General features: G+C 50.6%; 2 protein-coding genes and 2 long non-coding RNA genes across 6 annotated transcripts; 2 read left to right on the top strand and 2 right to left on the bottom strand.

Moving 5' to 3' along the window:
* Window positions 1-266: 266 nt before the first annotated feature.
* LOC119564472 lies at window positions 267-4,258 on the bottom strand. 3 transcript variants are annotated; one of them, XR_005223366.1, is made up of 3 exons: window positions 4,120-4,258; window positions 3,032-3,170; window positions 267-326 (listed from the first exon to the last, which is right to left on the bottom strand). It is a non-coding gene; the product is annotated as an uncharacterized LOC119564472 (long non-coding RNA). The 3 variants fall into 3 exon arrangements; XR_005223367.2 differs by having other exon boundaries at window positions 317-376; XR_006287444.1 differs by lacking the exon at window positions 267-326 and adding an exon at window positions 2,731-2,892.
* Window positions 4,171-10,009, top strand: CD320 (CD320 molecule). The gene is made up of 5 exons (XM_037885903.1): window positions 4,171-4,302; window positions 5,264-5,581; window positions 7,344-7,421; window positions 7,890-8,038; window positions 8,496-10,009. Exons 1-4 carry the CDS (start codon window positions 4,233-4,235, stop codon window positions 8,033-8,035), a joined length of 612 nt encoding a protein of 203 aa, XP_037741831.1. The 5' UTR covers window positions 4,171-4,232; the 3' UTR covers window positions 8,036-8,038; window positions 8,496-10,009.
* A 1,642-nt stretch (window positions 10,010-11,651) lies between these two features.
* LOC122463821 lies at window positions 11,652-14,265 on the bottom strand. The gene is made up of 3 exons (XR_006287445.1): window positions 14,256-14,265; window positions 13,504-13,509; window positions 11,652-11,810 (listed from the first exon to the last, which is right to left on the bottom strand). It is a non-coding gene; the product is annotated as an uncharacterized LOC122463821 (long non-coding RNA).
* Window positions 13,795-20,946, top strand: LOC102939126 (potassium voltage-gated channel subfamily V member 2). Its single transcript, XM_007059386.3, has 2 exons — window positions 13,795-15,057; window positions 20,309-20,946. The coding sequence occupies exons 1-2, from the start codon at window positions 13,795-13,797 to the stop codon at window positions 20,579-20,581; spliced, it is 1,536 nt and encodes a 511-aa protein (XP_007059448.2). The 3' UTR covers window positions 20,582-20,946.
* Window positions 20,947-23,473: the final 2,527 nt, after the last annotated feature.

Here is a 23,473-nt window from a genome sequence, read left to right as displayed (position 1 = left end):
TCACTCTATATCTGCAAAAACAACGAGGAGTCCGGTGCCACCTTAAAGATTACCAGATTTATTTGGGCATTCTATATCTGACCTCTCAGTTCTCATCTTCAAGGGCAATTTGCACAACATCTTCAAAAGATGAGTCTGGGAGCTTAAATTCATAACTTTTAGGCGTGTGTAGTTGCTGGTGAGTATTTGCTTCAGGTTGCGGGGGCTGTCTGTAAGCGAGGACTGGTCTGTCTCCCAAGGTCTGTGAGAGTCAGGAATCTTCCTTCAGGATAGGTTGTAGATCCTTGATGATGCACTGGAGAGGTTTCCAACGTGAAGCTGCAGAACTGGAATTAATTTGCAAACTGGATACCGTCAGATTAGGCCTGCATAGAGACTGGGAGTGGTTGGGTCATTACAAAACCTAAACTTAATTGCCCCAATACTAATTTCTCCTTAATGTTACTCACACTTTCTTGTCAACTGTCTGTAATGGGCCACTCTCTTACCACTTCAGAAGTTATTTTTCCTCCCTTTGTATCCTGCTGTTAATTGATTTATCTCGTTAGACTGATCTCACACTTGATAAAGCAACCCCCATCCTTTCATGTATTTATACCTGCTCCTGTATTTTCACTCTATGCATCTGATGAAGTGTGTTCTAACCCACGAAAGCTTATGCCCAAATAAATTTGTTAGTCTCTAAGGTGCTACAAGGACTCCTTGTTATTTTTATGTATACACTAGCACTTCTGTCCGGTGGGGTGGGGAAAAAAATCACACACACACCCTGGACTGACAAAAGTTTCACTGACAAAACCCTGGGGTGGACAGCGCTATATTGGCGGGAGACCGTCTCCCACCGACATATCTACTGCTGCTCATTGGGGGTGGTTTAATTATGCCAGTAGGAGAGCTCTCTCCCGCTGGCATAGAGCAGCTGTGCAGGAGATCTTACGGCAGCCCGGCTGCAGCAGTACAGTTGTGCTGCTGTAAGATATGTAGTATAGACATAGCCTCCAGATCTGAAGAAGAGCTTGATGTTGCTAGGGCTGCAGAATGTTGTTAAGGCTGGTAAGTTTTTACTGCTGCCAGTTTTGCTGTTCTAGAAGGTCTGATGTCAGCTGTAGTAGCAGACCTCAGTGTTACTCATAAAGAAAGACCACAAGCTCGGTGGCAAAGGCGCTTGGCCAGGTTTACTGTCGACAAAGCATGGTAGTAACACCCTGGTTCAATGGTTACAGGTACTCTAACATGTATGCCCGCAACAATGGTACCTGCTGAGTCAGTGCCCCAGGATGCTGCCCCCATGGCAAGTACAAAGTTGCCCCTCCTATGAATTCTCCTTTTATACATTGATACGAACAGGTTATGTATTAAAATCTAGATGTTGTTAGTTACCACCCTTATCCCTGTACCTGCTAGTCTGAACAAGACATCCCCATCTACTATTCTATCATCCCATCTTTATCTTATGAGAGGTGTTTTCTTGTACCATCTCTTAGAAATGCATTTCTGTAGTTACTTGTGATGTGCATGTTTTTGTACCATGCTCTCCAGTCAGGAATGTGCTTACTTGGTGTTAGCTAATACCTGGAGGGCTGTTATTTTGCCAAGGCCAGGCTACTCTGGTTCACAGCCTTTGGTTCACACTGTTAGTTATACCTGAGGCTCCAGCAAGGACTACAGGTGTAAACTCAAAAGCTTGTCTCTTTTGCCAACAGAAGTTGGTCCAATAAATGATATTACCTCATCCACTTCTCTTTGTAGTGAAGTTGTACCCAAAAAACAACCTACTGATGCTGCAGTTGGAACAATCACTCAGCAATGAACATTGTGATCCCCCGTAGCAAAAACCTTTCTCTCTCCCTTTCCTCGCAAAAAGCGATACTGCTGGGGGAGATTGGTCTAAATCTCAAAGCAAACTGAACCAGTTTGACTAAGGCTGTGTTCACTGCCAAAAGAAAGTATTTTTACACAAGATAGCTAGTGCATGTTATTTTGCTGTAAAATCCTAGTGGAGACATGGATCTGTAGTTTTTACTGTAACAGCAAGGTCAACCACAGATTTGGGTGGTGGTTGGGTAATAGTGTAGATTTTGTCTAGCTATGTTGAATTAAAAAACACCTGTACTATGTCTCCACTAGGTATTTTACTGTTTAAAAAGCACACTTTTTTTGGCCATAAAGACAGCTTAAGTGGGGAAAGTTAGAGGTCCTGGGGATTACAGTGGATGAGAAGCTGGATATGAGTCAGCAGTGTGCCCTTGTTGCCAACAAGACTAACAGCATATTGGGCTGCATTAGTAAGAGCATTGCCAGCAGATTGAGTGAAGTGATTATTCCCCTCTATTCAGCACTGGTGGGTGAGGCCACATCTGGAGTATTGCATCCAGTTCGAAAGGATGTGGACAAATTGGAGAGAGTCTAGCGGAGGGCAACGAAAATGATCAGGGTTCTGGGGCACATGACTTATCAGAAGAAGCTGAGGGAACTGGGCTTGTTTAGTCTGCAGAAGAGAAGAGTGAGGGGGGATTTGATAGCAGCCTTCAACTACCTGAAGGGGGGTTCCAAAGAGGATGGAGCTTGGCTATTCTCAGTGGTGGCAGATAACAGAACAAGGAGCAATCGTCTCAAGTTGCAGTGGGGGAGGTCTAGGTTGGATATTAGGAAACACTATTTCACTAGGAGGGTAGTGAAGCACAGGAATGGGTTACCTAGGGAGGTGGTGGAATCTCCATCCTTGGAGGTTTTTAAGGCCAGACTTGACAAAGCCCAGGCTGGGATGGTTTAGTTGGTGTTGGTCCTGCTTTGAGCAAGGGGTTGGACTAGATGACCTCCTGAGGTCTCTTCCAAACCTAATCTTCTATGATTTCACAGCAAAGTGGTGGTTCTTTTTGCAGGCTAAGAACTCTAGAGGTGAAGGGGGTGGGGAAATTAAGGTAGGGAGTAATAAAGAAAGTTACATTAAAAGATGGCCAAGTTGTGTTGTAGGTCAAATATGAGACCTTAGTGCATATCTAGGAAAAAGTATTTTTTTATGATAGGGTACCTTTTAAGCTCATCGTAGTAGCCTACCACTGATTAGATCTAGCAGTGTCTAGGCCTCGTTGCAGAGCAGTAAGCTGAATTTGCCTTCTCTGAATCCTTTGAGGTTTTCAACTGGAGATGGGATTCTTAGTCATAAAATCCTGGAAAGTAGAGATCAAAACAGATTTCAGCTCATCATCTAATGCATTTGGTTTCTATTGTCTTTGGGACATTATTCTGCACCTTAATATACTTTTCACACTGTCAGGAAGATTTTTTTCCCCTGATATTTATATTTATATCTAACTTGCCCTTTAGCTTTATCCCATTATATAGATAGCATGAGGGTCATTCCTGTTTGAGGTAATAAGTGTATCCTGGGCTGAATAAACTCAAAAGCAGTAGGAGACATTTAGCCCAAATATGGTATTAGAGTTAACAAAAAACACCATGTTCTACTAATATATACAACTAAAAATTAAGTTTTAAAGAAGGAATGCTTTCAAGCAAATCTGGCAGGGCTAGCTGCTGAAAGGGAAACTGTTTAAGTGCCCTTTTGCCTTGTTTCCCCACATTCCCCTAGCTCTCAGCAAAGCTTTTCTCCCAGAATATTGATCGTTTCTATTTTCCTTTAGCTTCCCTCTCAAACCCAAAAAGTGTTCTGGGAAAAGAGCCGTGGTGCCTTAAATGATCACAGACAGAGGGAAGTGGGTTGAGGTTGAACGTTTAATGCTCCAACAGACCTTGGGTCTGTGTTGGGAAATGTAAGAAAGGGAGTGAGAGCCAAAAGGCCTGCCCCAACTATCATTTGACAGCAATGCAGCTACATGGAAATCAGTCGCGTGTCGTTTTGCCTTGTCCTGTCACGGGCAGGAAAGCCCACGGCAGGTGCAGCCACAGACACTAAGCAGATTGCTGCTGCCCGCCACGAGCTTCTCCTGCAGCGGCCGGGCCTGCTGCTTCCTTCTCTCGTGCAGTGTAACTCGCAGGCTGCCGCAGAGCCGGCGTCTCCACGGCTGTAATGCGGGGGAGGCGCTGGGGCACGCACGAGGCACACCGCACAGCTGCTGCAGGGCAATGAATTGCCTTGCACGCGCCTCGTCGGCTCACCTCCTGCGCATGCGTTCTGTTGGGGGGGTGGTCCCTTAGTCCTCTGATGCGCATGCGCCGCACCTCCAAGCGTGGACGCGCTCTTTCTGACCGGAGCGGCCGGTGCAGGCGGCATGTGGGCGCTCCTCGCGCTGCTCGTGAGGCAGTTGGTCGCCGCGGGGCTGGAGTCGCCTGCGGGGAATGGTGAGGACCCGGTCCGGGGGCACAGGCGGAGGGTGACCGTGACCGACCTCACTGCCGGTCACTTGACACCGCCCCCACGCAGGGGCCCCGCCTCTCAGAGGCGCCTATTGGTCCCGAGCCGCCCGGGGTCCTGTTCTGCCCCCTCCCTATTGGTCGCCGCGGGCTCCGCGCCGGGGCCACACTTTTCGGCGCCGGCAGCAGCCACCACCCCCCTCCCCCCCGGTGCACGGGGCCGCCGCTGCGCCCCGCCCCCGCCGCCGGTGCACGGGGCCGCCGCCCCGCCCCCCCCCCCAGGTGCACGGGGCCGCCGCGCCCCGCCCCCCCCCCAGGTGCACGGGGCCGCCGCCGCCGCGCCCCGCCCCCCCCCCCCAGGTGCACGGGGCCGCCGCCGCCGCGCCCCGCCCCCCCCCCCCAGGTGCACGGGCCGCCCCGCCCCCCCCCCCCAGGTGCACGGGGCCGCCGCCGCCGCGCCCCGCCCCCCCCCCCCAGGTGCACGGGGCCGCCGCCGCCGCGCCCCGCCCCCCCCCCCCAGGTGCACGGGGCCGCCGCCGCCGCGCCCCGCCCCCCCCCCCCCAGGTGCACGGGGCCGCCGCCGCCGCGCCCCGCCCCCCCCCCCCCAGGTGCACGGGGCCGCCGCCGCCGCGCCCCGCCCCCCCCCCCAGGTGCACGGGGCCGCCGCCGCCGCGCCCCGCCCCCCCCCCCAGGTGCACGGGGCCGCCGCCGCCGCGCCCCGCCCCCCCCCCCCCAGGTGCACGGGGCCGCCGCCGCCGCGCCCCGCCCCCCGGTGCACTGGGCCGCCGCCCTCCTCCCCCCCCGCCGCCGGTGCACGGGCCGGCCCGCCCCGTGGGGCTCCCCGCGTGGCTCCGGGCCCTGGGCCTTGCAGCCCCCGAGCAAGGCTGGCGCCAACATGCGGGAGCGGGCACCGCTGGGCCGGGCTAACCTGCTTCTCCTCCGGCTTCAGCGTCCGGCCTGCCCTGCAGCCCCCACGGCGGGCCGTGCTGGACCCCGGCGCTCGTCCGCAGCCTGCCCCAGGAGCGGTTCTGCGACGGCCGCTCGGATTGCCCTGACGGCGCGGACGAGTCGGCAGAGGCTTGTGGGCACTGGGGAGTCCCGCCCGCCCCGGCCTGCCCCTGCCTGTTCCAGTGCGCGGAGGGCGCGGAGTGCTTTCCGTCCGCCTGGGGCTGCGACGGCCACGCCGACTGCCCGGGCGGGCAGGATGAGCAGGGCTGCGGCCCGGACTCGCCTGGGACCGCCCGAGCCCCGAGCGCTGCCGGGACAGGTGAGAGGCGCCGCGCGGCCGAGTCGGTTTCCGCCGGGGCGGGCGGCGAGGGCCGCAGGTTGGGAGCCGGGGTCGCGTTGGGCAGGCTGGTGGCTGGGATGGATGCGCTGCAGGGGACTGGGACTTTAAGCAGTTAAAGGAACACCACCAACTTTTAAATCTTCCTTTAGTCTGTAAACCTTATACCTGACCCCTGACACCAGGGATTCCTGCCTCTTGGACAGCTGAGAGAACATTAGGGCTGGTGTACACGGGGAGCTTCCAGTGGATAGCTATGGCTCTCCCATCCCTCAGAGACTTTGCCATGCTGACCGAAGCCCTGGGGTAGACCGCACTAGGGAAGGTGAATTACCGACATTCACAGGAGAACCCCTCCTGTCGCCATAGATAATGCCTGCTCTGAAGTGCTACAGCACTGCAGTGGGCTGCCACAGGAATTTAAGAATAGCCATACCCTGAGTTTTCTCCATTTTTTTCCCTTAGTTTCTTTTATGCCTGTGACAGTGCTCTGTGGCAACCTCTCTGCTCCCAGCCCCACAATCTCGTCCTTTCTGGTCTTCCACTAAACTGGGAGGAAAGGTAGATATGCTGGAGGGTAGAGAAAGGATACAGAGGAACCTAGACAAATTAGAGGATTGGGCCAAAAGAAATCTAATGACGTTCACAAGGACAAGTGTAGAGTCCTGCACTTAGGGCGGAAAAATCCCATGCACTGCTACAGACTGGGGACCGAATGGCTCGGCAGCAGTTCTGCAGAAAAGGACCTAGGGGTTACAGTGGACGAGAAGCTGGATATGAGTCAACAGTGTGCCCTTGTTGCCAAGAAGGCCAATGGCATTTGGGGATGTATATGTAGGGGCATTGCCAGCAGATCGAGGGTTGTGATCGTTCCCCTCTACTCGACATTGGTGAGGCCTCATCTGGAGTACTGTGTCCAGTTTTGGGCCCCACACTACAAGGAGGATGTGGAAAAATTGAAAAATGTCCAGCGGAGGGCAACAAAAATGATTAGGGGACTGGAACACATGACTTATGAGGAGAGGCTGAGGGAACTGGGATTGTTTAGTCTGCAGAAGAGAAGAATGAGGGGGGATTTGATAGCTGCTTTCAAATACCTGAAAGGGGGTTCCAAAGAGGATGGATCTAGACTGTTCTCAGTGAGAGCTGATGACAGAACAAGGAGTAATGGTCTCAAGTTGCAGTGGGGGAGGTTTAGGCTGGATATTAGGAAAAACTTTTTCACTAGGAGGGTGGTGAAGCCCTGGAATGTGTTCCCTAGGGAGGTGGTGGAATCTCCTTCCTTAGAAGTTTTTAAGGTCAGGCTTGACAAAGCCCAGGCTGGGATGATTTAGTTGGGGACTGGTCCTGCCATGAGCAGGGGGTTGGACTAGATCTCCTGAGGTCCCTTCCAACCCTGATATTCTATGTTTCTATGATTCCCCTTGTCATAGAGACAAGATGAGTAAGGTTATCTGTATATTACCTCACCCACCTTGTCAGTTTCTCTGCTTTCCCTTTTCCCCTACCCCAGTAGTCAGGGTCTCTTAGTTGCTCTTGTGGGCTTTTCATACAGCAATAAGGCAGAGAAGACATTTTTTTAAATACAAAAATCTGGTGGTGAAAACCCCAAAATTGGCAAGGAAACTGAAGGTGAGGTGCAGAATGGGAACTGCTTTGAACCCCTTTTTGAGCTTAACTCAATCTCAATATGACAGTGACCTTTGAAAGCCCAATAACTGAGAGCCCTTTGCTTTCGTTTCAGAGAATCCAGCGATCTCCGAACCTGGGAAACTAGTGTTGTCTGAGACTCGAGGCACCTTGTGGGTGATAGCTGTTTTTGGTATGTGAGAATCCAAAGGGTGCTGCAGGACTGATGTTGGCTTTTGCTGAGTAGCGTTAACGAAAATTGAATTCTGCTCACGTAGGATTGGATAGGATGTGGTTCATTCAGTAATGGCTGCCCTTGGACTTCCTCTAACCACTCCTGCTGCAGTGTGGCTTAGGCCAACAGTGGCATGTTCTAGGCATCTTGTTTCAAGGGCTTAGGTGGCAAAGTCCAAGGTTCTAAATTTCCAGCTTTGGGAAAAGGCACATAATTTCCTTCTGTTGAAAACGGAGTCCCACTGCATGGGACTTGGCACTAATCATCCCCCCAGGGGACACAGTCCCACTTCTTACTGTTTGAGTTACTGGTTTGTCTGTCTAAATGCTGAGGCACTAGCATAGAGCAGCTTAGCCGCAGTGCTGCTGCCTAGTTCAGGGGCAGGAATCACAGCAACTCATTGCCTGTGTGTTCTTTTCTCTGCAGTGCTCCTGAGTGTGCTGATGGCTGCAGGCTGCACTGTTAGATGGGGCCAATTCAGAGCAAAGAACAACTTCTCCACCTTCAGCCTCGAGAAGGCTTCCAAAGAGCAGCTGGTGCCGGACAGGAGACCTTCAGACTCATTTCCCTGATGGGTATGTCTCCCACTCCACACTGGACCCAAATTCCTCTGTATAGGGAGGGAGAGGGGGTCCCTCCCCCATGCCGAGCTTTCCTCCCCTTCCAACCCCTTAGCCCTCCATTAGCTCTCTGGTGGGGTGGAAATCATTTCCTACTGTCCACCCTGCAGTGAGTTCCTTTCTCTGCATGAGGGACAGGAAAGGGGTCTCCCCCCACACACAAACCCAGCTTCTCTGTGCTGGGAAGACTGCTGGCATCTCTTTCAATGACTGGCTTGTTGCAGTGGGGAGATAATTGGGGTTGATGAACCCAGAGGAAGCTCTGAGTCCCTAGACACTGAGGGACTGCTAATTTTGGAGCTTTTTACAATGGATGGCATCCCCACAAGCTTTGAAAAATAAAATGAAATAAAAGCCTTTGGCACAGAGGATATTAAATAACCAGGTGTCTTGGTTTTTCTTTATCTTTCAGGAAGCTGCAGTGCTGTGAGATGGTGAGATGGGACCCAGCTCAGTGATCCTCATCACACTCCCTCCAAATGCTGATTGCACAGTTTCTGGGACAAGTTTTCAGGGGTTTGATTGGGTGACAATCACACTGGAGCAATCAAGGACTCTTCCTTTGGCACAGGGAGCTTAGATTTTGGGATTATAATGGCAGTGGGAAATCAGAAATGACTGTCGCTCATGCTCTAAAATCAACCCTACAAGAATGTGATGGAAACACTTGGAATGTCAGAACGGGTCATCCATTTTCCCCCATCCTAAAGACACACGCACACAAAATGTGGGTTATTCCACAAAATGCTTCTCGCTAGAATAGCTCTGGACAGTGCACAGTGTAGCCTCTGCCGTACATTTGGCTGCTGTCCCTTCCATGCCCACCCAAGAGTCCATTGAAAACTACCTCTTCCTACCATGCTGTATCTTGCCTGTAAGCGGAGCCATTTGCTCCTGTTCCAGGGCAGGCCGTTCCATTCCACACACCTATGTGGGGCAGAGCTCAAAGTGACGTGGGTGTATAATTTATATCCCCGAGGATACTGCTCATATTTCTAACACATTAGCTCAAACTTCACATACCAGAAGTTCTTAAAACATCATGTGACTGCAGGAGAACTGTCAAGGAGATGGATTACTGGAGAGTCTCTTGTATGCTTCACTTTGCATTGGGTCACAGCCCGTGCAGCAGCCCCTAGGCACAGCACAGGCATTCAGGACCTGAGTGCCATCAACTCCCAGTGCAGGCAATGCAGGAGGTGCGCTAAGCTCCTTGCAGGATTGGGCCTGTAGTTTCCACTTTGAAACTGAAATCCCTGGACTTTGCATCCTCTGTGCAGTCAGAAGAGTTTATTAGCTGATGTTTTAAGTTTTGACAAACATCTGGAGCCAGCTTTGCTCTTCTTCACTTTTACCTCTGAGTAGTCTTGTTAGCTGCAATGTGTCTCCATTTCAGATCTTGGTCTGCCCAACATTTTTTTGTGGACTGTTATTAAATATGTGTAAAACACTAATACTGTAGAGGGAACTAGTGTTCAGTGTAGAAACCTGGTGCTGGTGGAGGGCGAGCGCTGTCTTGTCCCTTGACTCCATTGTTGACATCCAAGACCTGTTATATTCTTTGCACAGGTGCTCGCTGAATATGCACACATATGGTAGAAACTTGCTGCCCTGTTGGCTGAATGTGGTGCCTTAAAGGTGAGGTTTCAGCTTGCAGGGCATACACTCCAGCCAGCAGCCTGAGAGGGCGGGACTCCCTGGGGGTTTGTATAGTGGGCATATGTGCATACGTAATATGAGAGAGAGTTTGTAAGAGGTATGACATATTTAGAGTCTTGGCTCTTCCCAGCACTGGCATAGAGCACTAGCAAGAGGCAGAACCCCTGAGGGCTCCGTGTGTTGTGTTCTGTACAATGGACGAAAAACCACAGTTGGCAATTGGGCGGGTGCTGAATGACAGTGGGGGAATTAAAGATCTTTAGAGAACTTGTGGTGGCTTCCTGGATTTTGTTTTGAGGGTCATTTCCATTATTGTGATTGATTCAGTCACTGCTCTGCACTGAGACAGACAGACAAGTGTGTGGACAGAAACATTCCAATCTCAAATGCAGAGGATGGCGGAGTCCGAAGTGCAGCACAAAGCTTTTTTGGCAGGGAATGTGACAATGTCACTTAGTTTGGAGGGTTAACATTGATAGCTGCTCAGGAGATGGGAGTTAAGGAAGGATTTAGCTAGAGGGTGGCAGAAGTAAGTTCTGTATACAAGTCCCAACATGGGGGGGAAAAGCACAAAGCCAAGAATAAGCAAGAGAAATACAGGGAGCAGAGAGGCTTGGCTGAAGCAAAGGGAGCAAAGCAAGGAATGGGGAGATGCAGCCGGAGCTTTGGGCAGAGGCACAATTGTGCATGGCTGTGATCGTGGTAAAGAGTAGCTCAGACTTGGAGAATGAGGCAGCAGTGGGCTGGTCAGTAGCCAATGAAGGGGCTTCTGTCTGCTGTTGAGGGGAGTGAGAAGTGAATTGGGTGTGGCAGAGAGGAGGAGGTTGCAGTGATTGAGATAGTGTGACCTAGGCCTGTGAGAGTGCTTTACCATAGCAAAGGAAGAGAAGGGTGGTATTTTGGGGAATGTGAAAAAACTTCAAGTGCAGCCAGGAGTTGGTAACTGACTGGATACATCAGGGGTATTAATCAAGCTCCCACTTCAACTCCACACATTAAATGCAAAAAGCCACGACCTGTGGAATAGGACTGCACAGTTAAATATCCGAAAGGGAGGAAATGCCTATGTTAGTGCACCATTAGCTCTGCCCGCTTGTGTTTCTGTTGTTCCCATACAGTCTGTTGGTTGTGATCATGTGCCATCTCTCAGATAACACAGTGCAACATACCGATTTTTCTACAGTCTTACATGCACCTACCTGTCCTGCACCGTTACTGCTTATGGTAGTTTTAATTGTCAGTCATAATGGTCTGGTCCATCTTTATAATTTTAGGCTGTGATTTTCATAGATTATAAAACCAGAAAGGACCATTGTGATCAGCTAGTCAGACATAATACAGGCTAAAAAACTTCCCTGCGTTAATTCATGTTTGAACTAGAGCAGATCTTTTGAAAAAACATCCAATCTTAATTTAAAGATTTTCAGCAGGGCTGTCGATTAATTGCAGTTGACTCACATGATTAACTCAAAAAAATTAACTGCAATTAAAAAAATTAATTGTGATTAATGGCACTGTTAATAGAATACCAATTGAAATTTATTAAATATTTTTGGATGTTTTTCTACGTTTTCAAATCTGTTTATTTCTGTTACAACACAGAGTACAAAGTGCACAGTGCACACGTTATATTATTTTTGATTACAAATATTTGTGCTGTAAAAATGATAAAAGAAATATTTTTCAGTTCACCTCATACAAGTACAGTGGTGCAATCTCTTTATTGTGAAAGTGTAACTTACAAATGTAGATTTTTATTTTTTGTTACATAACTGCACTCAAAAACAAAACAGTGTAAAACTTTAGAGCCTACAAGTCTATTCAGTACTACTACTTGTTCAGCCAATTGCTAAGACAAACAAGTTTGTTTACATTTACGGGAGATCCTGCTGCTTATTTACAATGTCATCTGAAAGTGAGAACAGGTGTTCAGATGGCACTTTTGTAGCCGCCGTTGCAAGGTATTTACGTGCCAGATCTGCTAAACATTCATATGCCCCTTCGTGCTTCGGCCACCATTCCAGAGGACGTGTGTCCATGCGGATGATGCTTGTTAAACAAATAATGCCTGGTTTCCTAGCCTTTAATCGTGCATGCAGCCACAGGGAGTTAGGTGCCTGACTCTCAGTGACATTCAGTGGGATTTGAATATCTAAAGGCCAGATTTTTAAAGGTATTTCAGTGCCTGAATATGCAATTGATGCTTTTGGAAATCCCTTTATACACCTAAATACCTTTAAAAAAATCTAGCTCTGAATCCATTAGACTCCTTTGAAAGTCCCTTAGCTGTTTTAAATGATTAGCTTCTCTCTAGTGTATATTAAAAATTTTGTTTGGACCCATGAATTGTCCATATTTAATTTAAGGCATTTTAAAGATGCCCGTCAATTTAGGATTTAAGTGTTAATACAGTCATTCAAATTCTCAAGTGATATTTAGCAAATTCAGAGGTAAGTTATTTATACCAATTCCCTTTCAGACTCCTTTGGAGCTACTTACACATGTTTATAGGAGTCTAATGTGGTCTACCTTGTGTTCTGGTTCTCCATTGCTGTGCCCAGTGTGTTTTCATTTACATTGTGCGGAGTGGTATACATTTGTATAAATGACTGCACAAGGTATAGGGAAGCACAGCAGGTTCTCTGCTACCAGAAGAAAAAGTAATTTAAAGCAGGGTTAGGGCTAGTTTAAGTTCCACTTCCTTACATCTTCTAACTCCTTGGCTTGCAAGTTACACCAAATGTGGGACTCCCTTAGACTTTGATAGAGTAGGTGCAAGTAGGTTTAAGGGGTGGGCATTTCTATGCCAGTGTAAGGGGCTCTAACTCACATGCCACCTCTGAATGCACCACTGTGCATCTAGAAGAAGTCTAAGTAGGCAAATCCACAGAGTTATTAGACCCAGCTGCTTCAATCCAAAAAGCATGGTGGTCTTAGCACAGTCACTAGCTCAGGGTTCTGAGTGTATTATAGTAGCAAGAGACAATGGGCTCCATGCAAAGAGGCATCAAGTCATGGAGCAGGTAGCTCCCTCTGTGCAGCTCTGGGCACTTGGTTACCAGAAAGTTACAGACAATTTATAGTGTTCAGAGAAGTGTCACAGGAATGTGTGAGAGAGGGGAGGAGAGCTGGATATGTAATAGAGCATTGTCTTCCTTTAGCATCTAGCCCCTTCCACTTCACAAACAATTAATTAAGCCTCTCTGAAAAGTAGGTCAGCACCAGTATTCCCATCTGACAGAAGTGGTGGAAGCCATCTATCATTTATAATTGAACTGTACAAAGCATCGAGCGATATACAGGGAGTGCCCTGGACCGGCTTGGGAATGGACTAGGAGCCAATAGGTGTCTTCCATCCCTAGGCTGTACGTTGCAGTGTCTCTTGTTGCGATGACACAGAAAAGTGATGACAGAATGGAGAGGTAGCAATTGCTTTAAAACACAGGTGCTTGATGAATGACTAAATCTCAGAGCAGTATCTCAGCGGGGGGTGCCCATGGAGGTTAAAGCTGGTAGAAGTTCCCAGGCAGTTCTATTCCTGTTGACTCCTTGGCACTTGAGACAGTAGCAGGAGTTAAATGACTATGAGACGGGTCATGTGCCCTTCAATTAGGTTCAGAAACAGAAATGATAAATGGCTGTCTCCCTACCTGAAAGTGGGCTAGTTTGTAGGAGAAACAACCAGCTAAAATAGAGGCAACAAGAAAAAGAATGAAAGAAATGCTTGTATGGAAATAGTTCCTTATATAAAGGGTTAAAACGTCAATCTTATTATTGTCTTAAGGAGTTAGAACTTCGCTATCTCCGGCCTCCGCAGTATAAGCCCAGTTGCTCAGTCTGATAAGCAATCAGCTTTGTCAGCCCAGCAGGGCAGGGGATCAGCTCATGAAGCGCTGATGCAGATTGTGCCCGTGGAAGCTGAAGGTGGGGTGCTCTTGGTAGCCTCTTTACAAGTATAGGGAGCTTTTCTTAGTCAGCAGATGCCTAATGGAAGCATTACCATGAAATCAAAGCTGTCAACCCTCAGGCTGTCATTGGATCTTTGATGTGAAATGCCAGGTACCATGAGGCAACTGGGGAAGAGGCGTGCAAGCCTCTCTGCCAATCTGAAAATTGGGGACCACCATGGGTGTTGTCGGACCCCAGAGGAGGAAGAGGTCTTCTTCCCGTTTGCACAAGACAGTCTGGTGAAGCAGTGGAGCTCCATGCACAATGTGACTGAGAGGAACCAGGAGAAAAGCAAGGCTCCTTCCCGACAGAGCAGATGCTTCCTCAACATCAACGTTGGGGGCAAATCTTTCCAGATCGCTTACAAAATGGCTGCCCGTTACCCTGTCACCAGAATCGGGAAGCTGGCCATTTCCACGGACCCCATGAAGAAGCTGAAACTTTGTGATGACTACTCGGTGCAGAGGAATGAGTACTTCTTCGACCGAGACCCTTTAATCTTCCATTACATCTTCCACTTTTACCGCAGTGGGGTCCTGTGGATCATGGAGGAGCTGTGCCCCACTAACTTTGTGGAGGAAATTGAGTACTGGGGTATCCACCTGAAATATTCCCAGCAATGCTGCCGGATCCTGTTTGAGGAGAAGCAAGATGAGCTCAAAGAGTACCTGAAAATACAGCGGGAGCTGGAGGCGGAGCTAGAGCCCATGGAGCGGGAGGAGCACTTTGAGGGCAAGTGTCTGGGGGAGTTCCGGAAAGCTGTCTGGAACCTCATTGAGAAACCCTACTCCTCCGTCCCTGCTAAGATCATCGCCGTCATGTCCAGCTTTTTTGTGCTGATCTCCATTGTGGGCATGACGCTCAGCACAGTGGAGGAGATGCAGCACAAGACTGGGAAGGCATTCATGGAGCAGCTGGAGACCATCTGTGCCATCTTCTTCACCTCCGAGTACCTCATGCGGCTCATATCCACGGCCACCTTTCAGAAGTTCCTGCGGGCAGCGTTCAGTGCCATTGACCTGGTGGCCATCCTGCCCTTCTACATCCAGATTCTCTTTGAGCACCTGGATGAAGGGGATGCACTTTACCACGAGGAGCGGCACAAAATGGAGAGTGTGGGCAAGCTGGGGAAAGTCCTGAAACTCATCAAACTCATGCGGATTTTTCGCATCCTTAAGCTGGCACGCCACTCCACTGGCCTGAGGGCCTTCGGCTTCACCATGCGCCAGTGCTACCAGCAGGTGTGCTGCCTTCTCCTCTTCATTGCCCTGGGTGTTTTCACTTTCTCGGCTTTGATGCACTCCGTGGAGCATGATGTCCCCGGCACCAACTTCACCAGCATCCCTGATGCCTGGTGGTGGGCAGCGGTAAGATGCAGTCACCCCGCGTAAAGGGAAATGTGTGGGAGGGGTACAACTGAATCTGCTGGGGCTGAGCTCAGTGCCATAGGAACATTCACCATCTCTGCTGGCCAGGAGTCGGAACCATGCCTGAGTCTCCCCCAATGGAAGCAGTAACTGCTGGGCTCAGGCCTGAATTCAGAGGCTGCCCAGGCCCCTGCTGACTCTGGAGGGGAAAGTTGGCGACGGGAGTATGGCAGCGCAGCACAGTCAGCCCCTTAGAAAGCTGCACGGGTCCCGAAACAAGCCTGGCATCAGGGAGTGAGACACCAGGCTTGGGGGCTCCTGCCTCACAGCATAGGACACTAGCGATGGTGTAAGGGATACCAAGGTGGGGACAGGCAGATGGACCTGGCTCTGTGGCACAGCACTTCAGAGAACTCAAAGACAGTGAGGAGCTGTAGCTGAGAACCAAACCCTGGGAGGGCTAGAGTCTAACCAGGCCGATGTGAGCCAGGAACTGCTAGCCTTGTGCCAGGGAGCGAAGGACACTCACGCCCCAGGCACCAGGACGATCTGCGCAGCACTGGGAACATGCAGAGCACCATGTCTAGTTATTGGTGTAGGGTGCTAAACCCTCAGGATCCAGGGACAGTGAGCGTCTGTGACTGGTGCTCATGGCTCCCATTCTCTAGGGCACAGGGAAGGGAGTTCCCGCACGGCGTACAGCGGGAGGGATGGGGCAAGAAGGACACACACAGCAGAGCCTGGGATCATGTTGGAGGGGAGAGCTGTGGAGGGGGAGGGGAGAGCTGTGGAGGGGGAGGGTATACCCTGAACAATGTCAGAGCTGGTGGCAGGGGACGGAGGGCATGGCGATCAACTATGAAGGGAGCGGAGCATGGGGTTTGGGTCATGGCTCCTGCAGGGAGGGGCACACAAGTCAGGTTGCAGCCTGGGTGTAAGGGGGATACACAGATCAGGATCCTGGGGACTGAGGAAGGTACATGGATTTGTCTGGGGCTCATGCAGGGGAAGGGAGACACATGGCTCAGCCCTGGGCTCATAGGGCCTAAGGGAAAGACGCACAGCTCAGAACCCAAACACATGGGTCTATGAACAGGAAACAGATTGGCCTGGGGTTTGTGCAGGGGGAGAGCGACACAGGTTGAGCCTGGGCTCGTGGCGGGCATGAGTGGAGAAACCATTCTGGCCTGAGCTTCGGTGGGGGAGGAGGGGCCCAGACTGGGGCATAGGGAAGGACTCTTGTATTGATAGAAGTTGTCTCAGGTCCAGTGGGGGTGTTTATGGAACCTTGTGTGGTGTGGGGTCACACCAAGTTGTGGCCAGTGATTCCCACGCTAACAAGCACCATTGAAAACCTGCTAACCTTGTATTAACACACAGCGGGAAGGAAATCAGTTAAAGCACTGGAGACTGAAGGGTTAAGCACGGCTTTCAATAGTTTGCCTCATTCCCTTCCCTGCAGGTGTGTGGTGTCTTTTCTCGGGAAGAGCCCACAGCTTCCGCTCTCTTTAGATGGTATGGGAAGTTCCTGTGGGGATGCACATTGGGTCAGAGATTATTCTGAGTTGCTAAAGTCCACTCTTGTCTCTTTCAAAGACAAGAGCTCAAAGGAAAAAGAAAAGATACGAAGGCTCAGCTCAGCTGCTGGGAGAATTACAGCTGTAGTAGCATGCTCCTATTAAAACTCTCAGAGCTGGCAAACTTTTACCAGGTTTGGGATAAAGGGATGTGGAGAGCTGGCCTTGCTGGCCAGGGGCTCACAGTCAAAGGGGCTGCTGTCCTGGCCAACAAAACCAGATTCTGATTTGACAGAAGGAAAGAGGTGGAGGTGGAAAAATTCCCCGCCAGTGAGTGGGTGTGATCAGGAATCTCAGGTTCACAGCCCTGGAGTTAACCAGACACATGCAGTGATGGCATCTGAATCTCTGTGCTGGGCTGGTCAGGATATCTGTTAGGGTTAGGAGAGTGGAGGCCCAGGAGTATGATGGTCCATTCTGGGTTCCAGGGGAATGGCTGATGGAGCTCACTCCTTGTCCTGAAGCAAGAAGTCCACTCCAGCCTCTCAGGCCAAGCTTCAGCAAGTGACCCTCTGAAAATCCATGTCTAGAAAAGTCTAGGTGGCAGCAATCTCACCACATCCAAACTGCACAATCTGAACACCGAGCCAGTGATTCTATTTATGTTCCTTTGCTGTTGTTAGTTTGTTTCCTATCATTCTAACACCATCTTGGTTGGTAGGAAAATAGTAATTTTGTGACCTCGCCAGTAGCCTTGAAGACCCCCCAATGAGTTACTTTATCTGAAGCACATCTACTTTGTACTGAACTCCTGGGAACTGGATTGCCAGTGCCCTGCCATTGCTTCGTGTAGCCATTTATTCACACCAGGGCACAGTGGGTGTGAAACTCTTCCCTCCTGATCTGGAGGCATCTGTCACACACCTTTCACTGCCATGAGCATCGACACAAGGAGTGGGAGACGGGTGGGTGGGAATCAGCCCCCATGTCTCCTAGAAGCGTTTGTCATCATTCACCTGATTTGGGGAGTTAAGGGCTTAGCTACGCTTGGAAGTTGTTTCTGATTAAGGTGGAGGCTTGATGTAAAGTGCAATAACTGTGTTAGTGCATTCCAGAATCAGAGTCTACACATGGAGCTAATCAGGAACAACTCCTTCCTGCGTGTAGACGAGCCGGATTTAGACATTTGCAGGACAGAAGCTAAGAAGGGGAGTGTTGGTGTAGCCATGTTGGTCCCAGGCTATTACAGAGACAAGGTGGCTGAGGTATTATCTTTTATTGAACCAACTTCTGTTGGGGAGAGAAACACTCTTTTGAGCTACACAGAGCTAGACCGGAAGAAGAACAAACTAACTAAAAGTTTATTAACTAGGAAAAATAAATGAGAGTTGTTTGCAATGTTAAACCAGGTCAGCATACACACCCAAATGAGATACAGGCAGGTTTCAGAGGGTTTCAAATGACTAGAAACTTCTGTAGTAAGCAGACTCTGTATCCTTTGGGGTTAATCCAGGTAAAACAGGTGAGGACTCGTTGCTTATGCTTAGAAATCTTGCCCCTCAGAGTACAAGCAGCATAGGAATCCAGTTTCTCCTTGTCAGGAATTTTTATTGCTTCTCTCCAGTGTCCAAACTGATGGAACAAGTGTTGGTGCTTGACTCTTCTTCATGTGAGTGGGGAGGGCAGTCCACAAAGTCTATGTCCTTTTGATGTCTTACCATGGCTCGTTTGGTTTCAAAGGCCCGCTTGTCTGTAGGCCTGTCACTGTACACCAATGGTCCCCCAACTTTTTACCTCATGCCCCCCCTTACCCCGGTCCATGGTCCCCCTCCCCCAGGATGAGGAGTGGGTCCACAGCTCTGGGAGACGGGGCTACCTGCACTGGGATAAGGGGGCCAAGGCTGGGGTCACAGCTAGGGGCAGGGGCAGGAATGGAGCCCCGGGTGTAGGGCCAGCAGCTAGAGATGGAGCTGGGGCCAGGAGTGGAGCTGGGTGGCACTCCCTCCCTGCCCCCTGTGGGGGCTGGCCTGGGCCCCAGACACACACCCATATGTAAAAGATTGTTTATACAGTTTCAGGGCAACTGGTCCCTCAAGGTCTTCTACTCTTAGGCTTTTGGCTCCCAGCCATCACCTCTCTTGGGAGGAGACCTGCATTTCCCTCCTGACGGGCATTTCCAGGCTACACAGTTCCCTGCCTACACTGTGATATCCCCAGAAAGCCAGACTGTGCTTTGTTTTCTCTCCAGAGGCTATGACCAGTGTTTTGCCTGCAGTCACAAGTTACCACATAGCTCTTTCTAAGCAAGCACCTTTATTCTTATGATGAAAGCATTACAGAGAAAACACATTAAAAACAGTAGAAGAACCTACATGCATCCTGAAAAGCTTATGAGAGATCATCCCCCAATTCCAAACACGGCCTCTGGTGGGAGTCAGTACTTCAAACCCCACGGCTGAGTTTTCCCCATGGTTACAACTTCATAACTGTCTTGGATTCAGAACCAGAGCACCGGCTAGGCAGTTCAGCCATTTCTTTACACAGCTTGGCCTTTGAGCTCCCGTCTCCAGGAATAGGTAACAACAAATAACTACCCTTTCCTAAGGACATAGCTAAGTCCATTCTTGCCTGGCACATTTTCAATATAGTCCTTTGAACTCCTAAGTCTCACATCTGTCACATCTCCCCCTAGAGAGATTACATCCAATCCTGGCCATCCTAAAACAGAAGCCATTCACTTAATACAGTGGACCCCAAACATACTTAAACTTGATTGGATAAAGTCTCCCAAGGATAAGCAGGAAATTGCCATACCTGTCACCGTTGTGATAAAGAGCACGGTGATCAATTGTTCTTCATGTCCACCGAGAGCAGGACAAGAGGATTTGGCTTGGTTTACAGCCAGGGAGCTCTAGGTTGGAAATTCAGAAAAACTTGCTAACTCTCAGGGTGGTTAAACACTGGACCAGGTTATGAAGGGAGGCTGTGGAATCCCCGTCACTGGAGGGTTTTAAGAACAGGCTGGACAGACACCTGTCAGGGATGGTCTAGGTTTACTCAATGCTGCCTCAGCACAGGGGGATGAACTAGATGACCCCTTGAGGCCCCTGATTCTATAAATATTAGCACTCAAGGGATTTAGCCTTTATCCTCTTTGCAATGCGGGCAGGTTACCAGCCTGTGTGTCCCAGCTAGCCCGAGTGTGAGGGGTTTATGTGTGGAGAGGAGGGGCTTAGGGACAGCACCCAGATAAGCGCCCACCTAACTGAAGTGAAGACCTTCCCAGGAATTTGGGTCAGAGATGGGGAACTCATGGATTGGTGAGCAGCTCTGAGGGCAGAGGGGGTGACACGTGGGCTGATGCCTGGACCCCTGGGGCTGAGAGAGACACTGGTCTGGTGTTCAGGTGGTGGGGATGAGGGTGATGTGGGATAGTGGGTGTGAGAGGGACAGGCAGGCTGGAGGGAGGGGTGACAGGGTGAGGTGGACCCTCAAGCTGGTCACAGGGTTGGGCCTAGGGGAGACACCTGGAGTGGTGCCCAGCTTGGGTGAGTGTGGGGAGAGGACCCTGGCGGGCTGTGACTCAGCTGTCAGGTGCAGGACGCAGGATCACGCTGTGGCAGTGGGGGTGGGGTGAGTTTCTCAGTGGCTCAGAATGTGAGCAGGCCCAGAGGAGCTTGCTGGGATGTGAGCTCGCGGGGGCTGATCATTTCCCTCTCTCAACCCCCTTCCAGGTCAGTCTCTCCACAGTAGGCTATGGAGACACCGTGCCTGACACGGTGCTGGGCAGGATGGTGGCATTCGGGTGCATCTCTTTCGGCATCATCCTCAATGGGATGCCCATCTCCATCCTCTACAACAAGTTCTCCGATTACTACGCCAAGCTGAAAGCCAATGAGAACGAGACCAGCCTCACACTCAAGTTCACCAAGAAGATTCGCTTTAAGGAGCGAGCCCTGAAGAAGCTGGCTGAATGCTGCAGTGGTGACGCCCATGTGCACTGCTGAATGGGCCACCACGCGGGCCACGTGCCCAGACTACTCTGAGCACCCACCAGGACACCTGACCTCCCACCTAGACACCTCTCCCACCACCAGGGCCATCCAACATGGCTACCCCACCCACCACCCAGCCCGCCCGACCTGGGTAACAGAACTCCCAATCTGACTACCCAACTACCCCCGCATCAACTTGGTCACCAGACCTCCCAGCCTGGCTACCCCACCTCCAACCTAGACACACACACCCAGCTGGACCATCCGACGTGGATACTCCACCCTACAACTAGGCCATCCAGCTGGCTAGGCTACACACTCAGCCCCCTTGCCCAAGTAGGCCTCCTGGAATTGTCTGCCTACTTCCTTGGCCTGGCCACTTCGTGAGGGAGACCCTGGGATGTAGGAATGAGTGAGTGAGAGCCGCAGGTTAAGCTGGCATTTGCAATGTGATACGGCTGCAAAACTGTCCAGGCTGTTTGTAGGGAGGCGACTGAGCCTCTGCTGTGACCTGCCTGGAATGCCACGCTCATTCCTGGACAGCACAGTCCCAGGGACAGACTGCCAGTGGGGCAGGAACTCAGAGAAGAGCAACAAAAAGGACCCAGGGGCTGGAGGAATGGAATGTGGGGCACAGCTGCAGCTGCCCGGCTTGGCTCAGGGAGTTGAGTAGGGGCTGAGAATGCTCTCCAAGCCATGAGAGGAAGCAGGGAATTAATGTGACCCCTGGGAAAGAGTGGGGCACAATTAGGCTGAATGGAGGAACGTTCCCCAGCAGTCAGATGTATCAGGATGAGACCTGGTCATGCCCCAGGAAAGCGTGGAAGCCCACTGCTGCTGACACAACTAGGTGAGACAAAGCCAGGTAGGATATGCTGCCGAGGGCTGCTCTGCCCTGGGCCCCAGGGGCTGATGGGACATCAAAGTCTTTTCTAGCTCTAGTGCCCCAGCAGAACCCAATGGACGCCACTGAGAAATCGTGTCTCTTCCTCAAAGAAGCTTTTACAATTGGAGTGCCGGGCAGGCGCATGACATGGCCCCAGCATCAGCCCAGCCCGAGCCTGGGCCATGGCACAGGGGACGTGCCGCAGACCGAGAAGCGGGGGGGCCAGGGGGCACAGTGTGGGCAGGGCCATGGTTGGCTGTTTGGGGAGGCTCAGCCTCCCCCAGCCTATGATACCCACTGCCCATGCTGGCAGGGGCAGCGGAGGCACCTGCTGAGCTCTTCGGCAAACTCACTTTTCGGGGCCCGTTCTCACGCTGCTACTCCTTTGGCTCCTGGGAAATCTCTCTGCTGGAGAGCTGAGCCTGAGACTGCAACAGCAGGAATGTTCATCCAATAAAACAGAATGGGACAGTGTGTCATATTCACTGGCAAATGTCTCTGTGCCTGTACCAGGGAGAGCAGGTTGGCAGAGCCAGTACTGTCTTTAGATTAGCCAGGGGAAGCTGTTTGCAGACTTTGAACATAGATTCCCTTCATAGTCTGCCTTCTATGGACCCTGGGCTGAATGTTTTACAAGGTACCCGCTGCATTCGTGGGCAGATCTTGTCTTTTGGTGCAAGAGTCCAGTGATCTGTCTGTGTGCAGGTGTGTCTGTGGGTGTCTGCTCATGCTTTAGACTCTTGGTTGTGCAGACTCAGCTGTCCTTATGTATCAGTGTGTGAGGGCACTCAGCTGCACACTTCCCTGCATGTTCCTTGTGCACGTGAGGAGATTTTCTGTCATGGCCAAACCTTGAAGCCAGGTTTCAGAGTAGCAGCCGTGTTAGTCTGTATTCGCAAAAAGAAAAGGAGGACTTGTGGCACCTTAGAGACTAACCAATTTATTTGGTTAAATAAATAAATAAAATAAATAAATTGGTTAGTCTCTAAGGTGCCACAAGTCCTCCTTTTCTTTTTGCAAATCTTGAAGCGTTAGTGGGTAATTCATAAAAAGAAAAGGAGTACTTGTGGCACCTTAGAGACTAACCAGTTTATTTGAGCATGAGCTTTCGTGAGCTACAGCTCACTCAGTTCACACTCTTATAATGCCAAAACTACTCCAGCTAGAAACCACAAACCTGTTGTGTTATGGGCCCCATCAGGGAATAAACCTCATGTGAAGTGTACAGAAAACTGGTTTGGTGTTTCCTTTTCTTTCCTTTTCTTTAATTTTTATTGAACTAAACAACAGCTATACAAGAAAAAATACAAATGATAAATCAGAGTTTGCCATAAAGCCATTGCTGCTGGCCACAGACTACGTCTCAGCAGAGCTCTCCTGATTCTGATCAGCAGATTTACCAGGGTTTGGGGTATTTTCTCTGGGCCCAGTTTGGCCCCCCGTACATGAGGTAGTGCCTTTCCTCGCGGCGGCAGTGGGGCTTACTCACTGCTCAACAGACGGGCACCAGGCTTACTGGAGCCATGTGCAGGGCCAGTTTGTGCTCACTGTAACACAGCCGTGCGGGGAGCTAAGGGTTCCCGATGCTCACAAGCTTACTGCATGCGTCCCGATAAATGGTGTTTTCCTTAAAGCACCATCTCTGGGTATATGGTGATTACACGAGAATCTCAGCTTGTAGCTAAGTTAAAACCTTGATAATGCCAGCCCTGCAGTCTCACCTCCCAGAAGGCAAATAAAAGAACCCAGAATTTATCATTTAAAAAAAAATCTCATGATTTTTAAGACAATCTCGTTATGCGGGGGGTCTGACTTGTGAGTTCTGAAGCTGGTGACACGGTGAGGGGAAATACCTGCTGCACACTCGCCCTCTGCCTGAACAAGTTGGGCGGGGGGGGGGGAAGGAATGCTCACCCCCCCCCCCCAACTCACTGGCCAGTGGAGCAGAGCTGGTGTGAAGGGGCAAATAAGCTGTTTCCTCTTTAGGACTGCAGTAGTTTACTCTCCCCAGAGCCAGA

This window comes from Chelonia mydas, chromosome 25 (assembly GCF_015237465.2).
Source record: "Chelonia mydas isolate rCheMyd1 chromosome 25, rCheMyd1.pri.v2, whole genome shotgun sequence".
NCBI classification, from domain to species: domain Eukaryota; kingdom Metazoa; phylum Chordata; order Testudines; family Cheloniidae; genus Chelonia; species Chelonia mydas.
The sequence above is the reverse complement of the archived record's forward strand: the minus strand, read 5'-3'. Positions and strand labels throughout refer to the sequence as shown.